This window comes from Cherax quadricarinatus, chromosome 60 (assembly GCF_038502225.1).
Source record: "Cherax quadricarinatus isolate ZL_2023a chromosome 60, ASM3850222v1, whole genome shotgun sequence".
Taxonomy (NCBI): domain Eukaryota; kingdom Metazoa; phylum Arthropoda; class Malacostraca; order Decapoda; family Parastacidae; genus Cherax; species Cherax quadricarinatus.
The window spans coordinates 10,836,576-10,851,569 of NC_091351.1; the positions used below are offsets into that span (position 1 = coordinate 10,836,576).

At 39.3% G+C, this 14,994-nt stretch overlaps 1 protein-coding gene across 6 annotated transcripts in view; it reads left to right on the plus strand.

The window, feature by feature from the left end:
- The window catches only part of LOC128694432 (serpin B6), a 139,972-nt gene that overhangs the window by 85,802 nt on the left and 39,176 nt on the right, over positions 1–14,994 (plus strand). For 3 of the 6 annotated variants that reach the window (XM_070097931.1, XM_070097930.1, XM_053784538.2), the window contains exons 7-8: positions 6,264–6,405; positions 7,108–7,232. In XM_070097931.1, the coding sequence (XP_069954032.1) occupies positions 6,264–6,405; positions 7,108–7,232 (267 nt within the window). The remainder of the gene's footprint in view (positions 1–6,263; positions 6,406–7,107; positions 7,233–14,994) is intronic. The other 3 variants (XM_053784539.2, XM_053784540.2, XM_053784541.2) reach the window with 1 other exon arrangement.

Sequence of the window (14,994 nt, forward strand, 5' to 3'; positions counted from 1 at the left end):
AAGAAACACGTCCAATGTTTCTACTCTTAACCACCAGGCCACCAGATGTGGGTCACATCCTGGGACAAAACTGACCTAATTTGCCCAAAATGCTCTGCATAACAAGAGTATAACAGGAGTATGTCATTGATGTCAGCTAGGCTTGTATACCTTGTATATATTTTTTTTTTTTCAACAAACCGGCCGTATCCCACCGAGGCAGGGTGGCCCAAAAAGAAAAAGAAAAGTTTCTCTTTTAAAATTTAGTAATTTATACAGGAGAAGGGGTTACTAGCCCCTTGCTCCCGGCATTTTAGTCGCCTCTTGCAACACGCAAGAACAAGAACTAGAAAGAAAATAGAAGAAACCCCAGAGGGGTGTGTATATATATGCTTGTACATGTATGTGTAGTGTGACCTAAGTATAAGTAGAAGTAGCAAGGTATACCTGAAATCTTGTATGTTTTTTTTTTTTTTCTTTTTTTTTTCTTTTTTTTTTTTTTAACAAACCGGCCGTATCCCACCAAGGCAGGGTGGCCCAAAAAGAAAAGCAAAAGTTTCTCTTTTTAAATTTAATAATTTATATGGGAGAAGGGGTTACTAGCCCCTTGCTTCCGGCATTTTAGTCGCCTCTTACAACACGTATGGCTTACGGAGGAAGAATTCTGTTCCACTTCCCCATGGAGATAAGAGGAAATAAACAAGAACAAGAACTAGAAAGAAAATAGAAGAAAACCCAGAGGGATGTGTAAATATACATATATATGCTTGTACATGCATGTGTAGTGTGACCTAAGTGTAAGTAGAAGTAGCAAGACGTACCTGAAATCTTGCATGTTTATGAGACAGAAAAAAGGACACCAGCAATCCTACCATCATGTAAAACAATTACAGGCTTTCGTTTTACACTCACTTGGCAGGATGGTAGTACCTCCCTGGGTGGTTGCTGTCTACCAACCTACTACCTAGGAACTTAATACTTATTACTTTCTATTTGGAAACAGAGCTTCAAATGTACAGCTAAACATACTGATAAATGGTTCACCCATATCAAGACACAGATGGCAAATTTCTAGGTCTCCACCTAGACTGCAATCTCAAATTCCAAACTCACATACAGCAAATATCCAAGAAATTCTCCAAAACAGTAGGCATCCTCTCAAAGATACGGTACTATGTACCTCGATTAGCTCTTCTTGCTCTAAACCACTGTCTCATCTACCCTTACCTCACCTATGGTATTTGTGCATGGGGCTCAACCACAGCAAATCACCTTAATCATTTAATAGCCCAACAAAAAGCTGCAGTGCGATTGATTACAAACCCATGTAATAGACAGCATACTCCTCTGCTTTTCAAGAATCTTAACTTACTTAATATACAAAACATCCACATTTATTATTGTGCCTACTACATACACAGAACACTACACTCAAATATAAACCCTCCTCTCTAACTCCTTGAAAACTACGACAGAACACACAACCATAATACAAGACACAAATCACTCTCTGATATCCCTTGTGTCCATCTCTCCCTGTGCAAAAATGCTATTCTCGTTAAGGGCCCGAAGATCTGGAATTCATTACCAGAACACACTAAAGGACTCCAGCCTGCAAATCAATTTAAGACCCTACTTAGAAATCTCCTCATCACCCAAAATTAACCAGACAAATTATACTTAATACCTACCAGTTACTCAAAAGCTACACAAAAAGTACTAATGATGTCTCAATTTCATTACTTTATATTGTGCTGAGGATTGCTCAACCATGTACTCATTACTTCAAAATTAGAATGTTCAGATTTCATCTTTTTAAATACTCAATTGTAATGCTTTGTATTGTAAACTATTTAAATTGTTCTGTTGTTATACTGTAATTTTTATAAAATAATTCAAAACTGTAATTATTCTCTACTAAACTTCTCTACTAGACTTATTAAAGCCATATATCATTACCTATTAATACTCGATTCTCTTGTACTCACTGTAACTCTTCTAATGACCATTTAATCTGTTATTGCCTTATTAATCTTTAGTTAATTTTAAGTTTGCCCAAAATGCTCTGCATACAAGGGGCTTTTGGCATGTACACTCAACTATTATAATCCTTTGTACAATCATGTATCAGGTCAAAATAAATTTATTATTATTATTATTATTATGATTTACACATTGGCCATTTCCCACCAAGGCAGGGTGGCCCAAAAAAGAAAAACTTTCATCATTCACTCCATCACTGTCTTGCCAGAGGCAGTTTTATAACTGTAATGTAAGCATGCTTCTGGCAAGACAGTGATGGAGTGAATGATGATGAAAGTTCTTCTTTTTGAGAAATGGGAAATGGCCGATGTGTTAATAAAAAAAATAAAAAAAATTATTATTCAATTTTCTTGTCAAATTTATCAGTAGTACAGTGGAACCTTTGGTCACGACCATAATGCATTCCAAAACTCGGGTCACGACCCAACTTGTTAATGACCCGAACCTAATTTTCCCATTGGATTGTGTGTAAATACAGTTAATCCATTCCAGACCCTTACGAACTGTATGTAAATATTTTTTTTTTTTTTAAGCACAAAAATAGTTATACCATAAAATGCACAGTGTAATAGTAAACTAAATGTAAAAACCTTGAATAACACTGAGAAAACCTACAAACCATTCACTGTAAACTTTTTTTTTTAAAGAGTTTTAAGAGATATCTAATGGCTGAGAAGTGAACTCTGTTATTTATCGTCCGATTTCCTTCACTTTTGGTATACGTTAAGAAGCATCTTTCCATCATACATTGACCAAGTTTCAATAAGATAGCCCAACAAGCCACTGAGAAAAAAAAATATTTACCAAAAATCATATATGGCAAGCCCTAGCCAGGTACTGGCACTGCAAGAAGCTGTTTGTGCACTACCTGCTAATAAAACATTACTAATCTGAACTTATCACAGTCATAGTTAGTGTAATTTATGAAAACTTACTTCCAAGATAACCGACGAAAACAAGCCCGCACCAAAAAAAAAAAATTGAGAAAATAAGTCACTCTGTCTGACTTTTTTGGGTTTTCCTAGGTTCTCTACATATATGCTGATATGTATGATAATCTCTGTAACTGTATTTGTGTATACCTGAATAAACTTACTTAGTTTTATTGTGCATTACGAGTGTATATCACAGCACTGTACAGGTCTCCCTCCACATTTGCGAGGGTTAGGGGATCAAGAACCTCGCGAATGTTGAAAAATTGCGAATGTTTGGTTCACAAATATATTGTAGGGAAAGGTAATAATAGCATTTACTTAGCCTAACAATACTGCTTCCTTAACCTATTGAACCATGAACAATTGTAAAGCACATGAAAACATTGTAAAATATTGTACTAGTGCCAGCCCTTTGGTAAAGAAGGTGAAAAAGACTATAGAATTCAAGAAAGAACTCGCAGTAGAGTACCAAAGTGGAAGAGGAAGAGAGAGGGGAGAATGTGCCTTCTTCAGTGATTCAGTGATTCTACGATATGTACGATACTAAAGCAGCACGAGTCGATAAAGGCTATAGCACCAGCCAGCAATAGTGTAGCATTAACATTGTAGCAAGTAAGTTAAGCGATTAATCGATAGAAAAAGGACAGCATGAACCTAACTCCTCCATTGTGTATCCTCCAACACTGACAACACTGCCGTCTCTACCGCCTCTGTTGCTGCCTCCACCACCACCATGTAAGGCTCTCAGTGGCCCTTATATACCCAACAACAACAACACAACAACACTCATGACATAATGACATATTTTATTTATTCTAGAATATATGTGATGTTGCTGTTATTAATATATTTTTTTTTTTTTATTATCACACTGGCCGATTCCCACCAAGGCAGGGTGGCCCGAAAAAGAAAAACTTTCACCATCATTCACTCCATCACTGTCTTGCCAGAAGGGTGCTTTACACTACAGTTTTTAAACTGCAACATTAACACCCCTCCTTCAGAGTGCAGGCACTGTACTTCCCATCTCCAGGACTCAAGTCCGGCCTGCCGGTTTCCCTGAACCCCTTCATAAATGTTACTTTGCTCACACTCCAACAGCACGTCAGGTATTAAAAACCATTTGTCTCCATTCACTCCTATCAAACACGCTCACGCATGCCTGCTGGAAGTCCAAGCCCCTCGCACACAAAACCTCCTTTACCCCCTCCCTCCAACCTTTCCTAGGCCGACCCCTACCCCGCCTTCCTTCCACTACAGACTGATACACTCTTGAAGTCACTCTGTTTCGCTCCATTCTCTCTACATGTCCAAACCACCTCAACAACCCTTCCTCAGCCCTCTGGACAACAGTTTTGGTAATCCCGCACCTCCTCCTAACTTCCAAACTACGAATTCTCTGCATTATATTCACACCACACATTGCCCTCAGACATGACATCTCCACTGCCTCCAGCCTTCTCCTTGCTGCAACATTCATCACCCATGCTTCACACCCATATAAGAGCGTTGGTAAAACTATACTCTCATACATTCCCCTCTTTGCCTCCAAGGACAAAGTTCTTTGTCTCCACAGACTCCTAAGTGCACCACTCACCCTTTTCCCCTCATCAATTCTATGATTCACCTCATCTTTCATAGACCCATCCGCTGACACGTCCACTCCCAAATATCTGAATACATTCACCTCCTCCATACTCTCTCCCTCCAATCTGATATCCAATCTTTCACCACCTAATCTTTTTGTTATCCTCATAACCTTACTCTTTCCTGTATTCACTTTTAATTTTCTTCTTTTGCACACCTTACCAAATTCATCCACCAATCTCTGCAACTTCTCTTCAGAATCTCCCAAGAGCACGGTGTCATCAGCAAAGAGCAACTGTGACAACTCCCACTTTATGTGTGATTCTTTATCTTTTAACTCCACGCCTCTTGCCAAGACCCTCGCATTTACTTCTCTTACAACCCCATCTATAAATATATTAAACAACCACGGTGACATCACACATCCTTGTCTAAGGCCTACTTTTACTGGGAAATAATTTCCCTCTTTCCTACATACTCTAACTTGAGCCTCACTATCCTCGTAAAAACTCTTCACTGCTTTCAGTAACCTACCTCCTACACCATACACTTGCAACATCTGCCACATTGCCCCCCTATCCACCCTGTCATATGCCTTTTCCAAATCCATAAATGCCATAAAGACCTCTTTAGCCTTATCTAAATACTGTTCACTTATATGTTTCACTGTAAACACCTGGTCCACACACCCCCTACCTTTCCTAAAGCCTCCTTGTTCATCTGCTATCCTATTCTCCGTTTTACTCTTAATTCTTTCAATAATAACTCGACCATACACTTTACCAGGTATACTCAACAGACTTATCCCCCTATAATTTTTGCACTCTCTTTTGTCCCCTTTGCCTTTATACAAAGGAACTATGCATGCTCTCTGCCAATCCCTAGGTACCTTACCCTCTTCCATACATTTATTAAATAATTGCACCAACCATATTAGATAAATTGTGATAGATAAATAAACTGTAGAGTTGATATTAGTGTCATATTGAAGGATTATCTTGTCCTATCTCCAAACAAAGTCTGCTACTGCCACAAATCCTAACATATGTAATGACATACTTTAAATATGATTGGGTGGTTGGGCATTCGCGAATGTTCGAAGCCCGTGAAAGTGGAACTCGTGAATGTGGAGGGAGACCTTACTACACTATGTCTAATATCAGTAGGACCCAGAAGGGAATAAGAGGATGGTAATTTATCCCTTATCCTCGAGTTCACAGCAAATGAATGCACGTCTGACCAAGACGTGTACACAAACGTGTACACAAATGACAGGAAGTGGGGAAAATTGGCATGTGCAAAAAAAAATGGTGCGGAATGTGGAAATCGGTGCGGCTGTGTTCAGCACCCGATTATGTGTTCTTGACCAGATGCAAAAATTTGGCAAATTTTTTGGTCGCGAACCCATCTGTTCATGTTTGGAAGCGTTTGTGATCAGAGGTTCCACTGCACTTTGTTAGATACAGTACTGTATCTGATTTGTATCTTCTTTTGCATAAGAAATTTGGATTAAGTTCAGTGTAGCTCATTATCTAATTTACCTGTATTTACTTGTTGCATCACCATCTTGGAGGCAACGAGAACATTTTTTCCCTCGTATTACTTCATGTTAGTAAGGTTTTAATTTATTACTTGGAGAGCTTAATATTTTTTTAAGCCCACCATTCTTTCATCTACAACTTTCCTTGCCACTCATTAACAGTTTCTCTCTTTTTCTAGATGGGAATGAGGGACTTGTTTGATGAAGGAAGATGTAATTTGTCTGGAATCACAGGCTCCCAAGATCTGCATGTTTCTAAAGTTATTCACAAGGCTTTCTTGGAGGTCAATGAAAAAGGCAGTGAGGCTGCTGCTGCTACAGGTAAGTTATTTTATCCACTATTTTAATGTTAATTGCATTCCTATCTGCATGTTCTATACTGTATTTTATTAATTTCTTGATGGATTAGACCCAAGTGCAACACTTGGGTATCTTTAATGAGGAAATGTTTTGCCACACAGTGACTTCATCAGTTCATACCAAGGAGAATGGTGAAGAACAGGAGGAGTTTGAGGTAATCAGTCCCTCACCCTTGAGTCGATGTAATCAGTCCATCAATTTTGAAAAGAATACAGCATATGTGCGAGGAAGTGGCTTACATACTGTAGGCAGGAGAGGTGCAGCAGTCGTAGGTGGTGTCACATTTGACAAATGTGGAACTAGGTCATGTTCTTCACCATTCTCCTTTGTATGGACATGAAGCCACTGTGTGGTGAAACGTTTTTTCATTAAAATTACCCAAGTGTTGCACATGTGTCTAATTGATCAACTTGTCAGTTCTCTGAACCATTCATCTATATTATTGATTTATTAGTGAGCTAGTTGTCCATGAGGGATGTGACTAATAATAATATTTATTTTTACAAGTACATGATACAACTTAAACAGACCTAGCTGATATCAGTGACATACTACAGTAGACCATTACATTACATTAATTTATTTGTCACATTTTGGTTATTGCACTATTGAAAAGTTGTGGCACAATTTTATACAACACTTTATAAAATTAATTTTATACAGTTCTGTTTGCGGGCGCAAAAAATTTCCCCAGCTCAAGCTGCCGCCTTGTTGTTGGTCAGCAGGGGAGACCTCCCGCCATGCCCTGCCTTCCCCCCAACACTCCCGCTACCACCATCCCAGCCTTTGTGAATATGTGTTCAGTTCTGTTCTGTCTTGAGAGCTAGCTGTGTTTGTGAATTGCAGTTTGATCTTTTAATTACCATATCTTGTATCTTCCAAGCAATCATGGCACCCAGTAGGCATACCAGTGTTGCTGACAGTGGCAAGAAAAGGTATAAGCATTTAAGTCTTAAAATTAATGAAGAAAATAGAGATATTAAACAAGAGATAGCCTGTGGCTGTAATGATCATCACTTTGTGCAGTTAGAAAGAATGAGGTAAATATGAATTTGTGTGATGAATAACTGACTGACTGACTGACTGACTGACTGACTGACTTGACTGACTTACTGACTTGGCTGGCTGACTGACTTACTTGACTGACTTTCTTCACTGACTGACTTGACTGACCAACTTACTGACTGACCGACTTGACTGATTTACTGACTGACTTGACTGACTGACTTAGACTTTTTCACTGAAGAGGACCCTGCAACAGTGTCTAGAGCAGCTGATGCCTTACCATCAGTTGTATAATGTACTGCGGGGTAAAATAGAACAGAAATCCATTACAGATTTTATGCACACTGTTACAAAAAATGCCATATCTATTAACCCTTAAACTGTCCAAACATAGTTCTACGTTCACGTGCGTAACGCTCTGACCTTGATTTTCCCCATTTGAAAGCATGTAAAAAAAAACTTAGATCTACGTTCGGAGCCCCCCGCAGACGTAGATCTATGTTTGGACAGTTTAAGGGTTAAGCATAGACATCTCCAGTGAATACTAGAAAGGTCTGCCCCTCTAGCATTCAGCCTGTTGCTGGGTTTTTGTAACAAGTAGTCAGTATCCTGGTCCAGTTATCCGTTAAAATTTATCATAAATTTAATAGCGCTTTAGGATTACAACTGGACGGTTACTAACTAATCGAATTAATATTAAGATCTGTTTATTAACAAAGTTAAAGTTGTCTAGGTGGACAAGTAAATACTTTATATAATATAGGATCTAAGTTCCTACACTTCTCTCATATTGCAAAAGTTATACTGTATAATAATGCTGAAGGCACATTTTATATCTGTAAGGCTCTTAAGTACTGTTTGATACATTGTCAGCAATTATAAACATAATATTAATATAAACAAGTGAGTGTGTGTGAATGTGTGTATGTATGTGCTCCAAGTAGTCCGATGTCTCAAGACTAGACTCGACAACCAGTGACTGACTAAATGTCCTCAAATAATCTATCTTCCTGACCAAACTGGCAATCAGAACAGCTAGCTTTAACAGTATGGCGACCATTCGCCTACAGCAATAAAGTTACAAGCAGCGGCAGCACGGAGTCAGGAACAAGGAGACAAAATAATGACCTTAACTGGGGACCTTCTACAGATCCTCCACAAAAGACATAAAACTCCCTTAATACTGAATCTAGGTTCAGCATAACCAAATCCCCGACTATGACAATGCTCAGATGCCAGAACAAATTAGGTCAGAAACTACAGCTCAGGACCTGGGGTTAACTCAAGAGTGTCAATATGACACACAACCTCGGTAAAATGTCAAAAATCAGCAAGTCTAGGCTAGGCTCTGTGAACAGAGTTACACAGTTACGAGAGGTATGTTTTGTCTCACTACTGGAAACATTACCAAAACAGAGTCTAAACAACGAACACAACCAGAGACGAGGGGGACGTGTTGGTCAGACCAGCACCAGCAGAGAAAGAGAGAGAGAGAGGAAGGCAAGGTGGCCCCCACTCAGGTGCAATCATGCCACTTGTCACGTGACTCGCCTGGCTACTCCAGCAAGGAGCCGGCAATTAAACAAGCGAGGTGGCAATTAGCAAGGTAGTTTGCCAACTCACGGGCAGCTGCTCAATACTCTCAAATAAGGGAGCACAAAATAAAGTGTAAATGTTATATCCTACCTAACAATATAGCTTAGTCAAATAATAATATAAAGCATGATACTTTCAATTTAGCTAATATTGAAAATATCAGCAATATAAAATTATATGAATGGCAGAATACATTATATACATCAAATATACATTGTGCCCCATTAAGGGGTCACAATACCCCCAACACGACAAATGGTCGCACTAGGAGTTACATATTGTCTTTCTCATGTCTAACTTCGTGTATAGGGCAAGGAGGAATAACATCTTGTAGGAGTGAGGAAGAGCCAGTTGTGAGTGTGGGGGAAGTTCGTGAGGCAGTAGGTAAAATGAAAGGGGGTAAGGCAGCCGGGATTGATGGGATAGAAATGTTAAAAGCAGGTGGGGATATAGTTTTGGAGTGGTTGGTGCAATTATTTAATAAATGTATGGAAGAGGGTAAGGTACCTAGGGATTGGCAGAGAGCATGCATAGTTCCTTTGTATAAAGGCAAAGGGGATAAAAGAGAGTGCATACCTGGTAAAGTGTATGGTAGAGTTATAATTGAAAGAATTAAGAGTAAGACGGAGAATAGGATAGCAGATGAACAAGGAGGCTTTAGGAAAGGTAGGGGGTGTGTGGACCAGGTGTTTACAGTGAAACATATAAGTGAACAGTATTTAGATAAGGCTAAAGAGGTCTTTGTGGCATTTATGGATTTGGAAAAGGCGTCAGGGTGGATAGGGGGGCAATGTGGCAGATGTTGCAAGTGTATGGTGTAGGAGGTAGGTTACTGAAAGCAGTGAAGAGTTTTTACGAGGATAGTGAGGCTCAAGTTAGAGTATGTAGGAAAGAGGGAAATTTTTTCCCAGTAAAAGCCTTAGACAAGGATGTGTGATGTCACCGTGGTTGTTTAATATATTTATAGATGGGGTTGTAAGAGAAGTAAATGCGAGGGTCTTGGCAAGAGGCGTGGAGTTATAAAGAATCACACACAAAGTGGGAGTTGTCACAGCTGCTCTTTGCTGATGACACTGTGCTCTTGGGAGATTCTGAAGAGAAGTAGAGATTGGTGGATGAATTTGGTAGGGTGTGCAAAAGAAGAAAATTAAAGGTGAATACAGGAAAGAGTAAGGTTATGAGGATAACAAAAAGATTAGGTGATGAAAGATTGAATATCAGATTGGAGGGAGAGAGTATGGAGGAGGTGAACGTATAGATATTTGGGAGTGGACGTGTCAGCGGATGGGTCTATGAAAGATGAGGTGAATCATAGAATTGATGAGGGAAAAAGAGTGAGTGGTGCACTTAGGAGTCTGTGGAGACAAAGAACTTTGTCCTTGGAGGCAAAGAGGGGAATGTATGAGAGTATAGTTTTACAACGCTCTTATATGGGTGTGAAGCGTGGGTGATGAATGTTGCAGCGAGGAGAAGGCTGGAGGCAGTGGAGATGTCATGTCTGAGGGCAATGTGTGGTGTGAATATAATGCAGAGAATTCGTGCCCAAAACTGTTGTCCATGAGGAAGGGTTGTTGAGGTGGTTCGGACATGTAGAGAGAATGGAGCGAAACAGAATACTTCAAGAGTGTATCAGTCTGTAGTGGAAGGAAGGCGGGGTAGGGGTCGGCCTAGGAAGGGTTGGAGGGAGGGGGTAAAGGAGGTTTTGTGTGCGAGGGGCTTGGACTTCCAGCAGGCATGCGTGAGCGTGTTTGATAGGAGTGAATGGAGACAAATGGTTTTTAATACTTGACGTGCTGTTGGAGTTGAGCAAAGTAACATTTATGAAGGGATTCAGGGAAACCGGCAGGCCGGACTTGAGTCCTGGAGATGGGAAGTACAGTGCCTGCACTCTGAAGGAGGGGTGTTAATGTTGCAGTTTAAAAACTGTAGTGTAAAGCACCCTTCTGGCAAGACAGTGATGGAGTGAATGATGGTGAAAGTTTTTCTTTTTCGGGCCACCCTGCCTTGGTGGGAATCGGCCGGTGTGATAATAAAAAAAAATAAATAAATATTAATTAGGAGTCACTCATATGTGCCATCTACTTAAATTTTTCAGTGTCTTTGTCACTAATTAAACTATGCCCCTCGTACTAAGGCAGTACACAGAGTATCGTATATCTGCAGTCTCATGGTTATGTACATCAGTGTAGAGACAGGATAGCGTAGTAGTGCATGACACGATAAGGGTCGATTGTTGTGGTGGAGATTGCACACTAGAACAGTAGCCGGCCAGCTGGCTGGCCAACTGCTGTAACGAGAAGTAAAGAGAAAATTCTGGAACGTGTAATAAGTGTTCGTCTGGCTGGCTGGCCAGCCGGCCGGCCAGCTGAACACTTATGTTTAAGAGACAGAAAAAAGGACACCAGCAATCCTACCATCATGTAAAACAATTACAGGCTTTCGTTTTACACTCACTTGGCAGGACAGTAGTACCCCCCTGGGCGGTTGCTGTCTACTAATCTACTACCTAGGAAAGATATTATTATTATTATTATTATTATTATTATTATTATTATACATTGGACCCTCGGGTAACAGCGGCATCGGCTAACACCAAAATCGGATAGCGGCACGATTTTGTGTCAAAATATTGGCTTGGCTAACGCCCAAGAACTCGGTTAAGGGCATTCGTTCCGAATGTGTCTGCGTGGCCTGAGCCCATGTAAAGCCAGTGTGCCATTGTTTACAAGCCAGGAAGGATGATTCCTCGTGTACATGCAATATATTTTGTATTATTCCATTGTTTTTAGTGCTTGTAACTGCTAAATAAGCCACCCTGGGCCCAAAGAAAGCTTCTAGTGCCAGCCCTGTGGTAAAGAAGGAAAGAAGCACAATAGAATTCAAGAAAAAACTTGTAACAAAGTACCAAAGTGGAGGAGGAAGAGAGAGGGGTGAATGTGCCGTCTGCAGTGATTCTACGATATGTACAATACTACAGCAGGTATCGATAAAGGCTATAGTGCCAGCCAGCGATAAAGTGTAGAGTTAACGGTGTAGCAAGTAAGTTAAGCGAGTAAGCGATAGAAAAACGATACGAAAGTAACTCTCCAATGTTGTTGGATGTGTATTGGGCCAATGAGCATATGCTGCCCTGCTACGTATCTTCCACCACCCTAAACCTCTGCCAGCATCTCCTCCATCAAACTAACTGATTAAACTAACATCTCCTCCAAGGTAAGTGTAAATATAAAAGTGTAAGTATAAAAGTAAATGTAAGTGCAAATATAAAAGGACCCCAATGAAAATATGTAAGTCACTCTGACTTTTCTGGCTTATCCTAGGTACTTTACATGTATGCTGCTATGTATGATAATCTATGTACGTAACTGTATTTGTGTATACCTGAATAAACTTATTTATAAATTAAAATGTAAATATTTCTTATTTATAAATTAAAATGTAAATATTTCTTATTTATAAATTACATATATTGTTTAAGTGTGATAGTGTTGGTGGGATCTGCTGGTGCCATCACCACCACCTCCACCACTATGTACGGCTTCTCTCAGTGGCCCTTATAAACCAAACAACAACAACTTCCATCACTTTACTCCTCTCATACATTATGACATATTTTATTCATTCTAGAGTATACACACCTACCATCCGACTTACGACCGAGTTCGGTTCCGAGAAACCGGTCGTAAGTTGAAATGGACGTAAGTCGAACTTTACTACTGAATATCAACATAACGTTTTTGTAATGACTTTATTTTACTGTTTTATTTTGGTATTTCATGTTTTACTTTACTTTTTATGCTGTTAGTACTGTATTTTATACTGTAAGGCTTAGGATAAATACTGTGTACAACACAAACACTTGTTTATTTCCCAGAAATTTGGCATAAAAAACACGGTCGTAAGTCGAGTCGTCGTATGTCGAGCAGGTCGTAAGTCGGATGGTAGGTGTATCATGTTTCTATGTTATTAATATTGTTTACTATGTCATATTAGATGAATTGTGATAGATAAGTAAGCCATTTAGATAGTAGGTTGGTAGACAGTAGTACCGCCTAGGGAGGTACTACTGTCCTGCCAAGTGAGTGTAAAACGAAAGCCTGTAATTGTTTTACATGATGGTAGGATTGCTGGTGTCTTTTTTCTGTCTCATGAACAGGCAAGAGTTCAGGTACGTCTTGCTACTTCTACTTACACTTAGGTCACACTACACATGCATGTACAAGCACATATATACACACCCCTCTGGGTTTTCTGCTATTTTCTTTCTAGTTCTTGTTCTTGTTTATTTCCTCTTATCTCCATGGGGAAGTGGAACAGAATTCTTATTTTTTTATTTATTTATTTATTAATTTGAACATGATACAAGGAAGTACAAAGGAATACAGTTATTAAAGTGCAACATGCCAAAGCCCCTTCTTTGCAAAGCATTATGGGCAGGCTTAAAATTAACTTAAGATTAACTAAGCAATGGTATATTCAGTGGTAAAAAAACATTATTGTAAACAGATAACAATTTAGCACAAATGAGTATTACAAAGACAGGTCATATGGTCATTTACTGTGTTGCTGTGCATTCAATAGAATGGAGTATTCTGTTAGGTAATGTAATTAAAAAAATAACGAAGTTTAATTGGGTCACAGGTTTGACATTTATGAGATACAATAATGAGAAACATTTATGAGATACAATTTATGTGATACAATTATTCAGTATTTATTTAGTTGTGGGTGAGTAAGTGATTTTTGAGAAGAGACTTGAATTTATAAACAGACAGTGTTTCTTTTATATTCACAGGTAGTGAATTGCAGATTTTAGGGCCTTTTATGTGCATTGAGTTTTTGCATAGCATGAGGTGGACACATTATGGTCATGTGTTCTGTTGAGGTTGGTAAGGAGACGTTTGAGGGGAGGGTTTATATCAGAGTTAAGTGTTCTATGTATGTAGTAGGTGCAATAATAAGTATGGATGTTTTGTATGGTGAGTAGGTTTAGAGTTTTGAATATTGGTGGAGTGTGCTGCCTGTAGTGGGAATTTGTTATCATTCTGACTGCAGCCTTTTGTTGGGTAATTAATGGTCTGAGATGGTTTATTGTTGTTGAGCCCCATGCACAAATTCTATAGGTGAGATAGGGGTAAATAAGTGAGTGATATAGAGCCAGGAGGGCTGACTGTGGAACATAGTACCGTATCTTCGATAGTATGCCTACGGTCTTGGAATTCTTTTTGGAAATTTGTTGTATATGTGTTTAAAATTTGAGTCTGTTATCAAGGTAGATTCCCAAGAATTTTCCCTCTGTGAGTTTTGTGATAGGTGATCCATTAATCATTATGTTAAGAGGGACTTCTGTAGCTCTGTTACCAAACTGAATGAAGTAGGTTTTGTCAATGTTTAGACTAAGTTTGTTAGTCCTCATTCAGGTAGATATTTTCTGTAATTTAGTATTTACAGTATTGGCTAGCGTGACTGGGCTCGGGTGAGAGAAGACGTATGTAGTGTCATCTGCAAATCGTGTGGGTTTGAGTAGTTGCAATGCATTTGGTAGGTAGGGGCCTAGGACACTTCCCTGTGGGACACCAACTGTAATTGGCTGTGAGGAAGAGTTTGCCCCGCTTTTGTTGCTGAGGTAAGACTTTAGGTAGTTGAGGGAGTGCCCTCTTATACCATAGTGCGACAATTTTATATGGAGCAAGTCATGGTCAACAGTACCAAAAGCTTTACATAAGTCAATGAAGATCCCCAGTAGGGCTTCTTTTTTCTCTATTGCAGTGTATATGTGTTCTAGCATGTGTATAATAGCATTGTTAGTATTTTTATTAGGCCTGAACCCAAATTGACAGGGGTTGAGTATGTTGTGGGAGATGAGGTAGGAATAGATTCGCTTATGAATTAATTTTTCGAAGATTTTAGAGAGAGGGTGTAAGTTGGATACTGGCCTATAGTTATTCA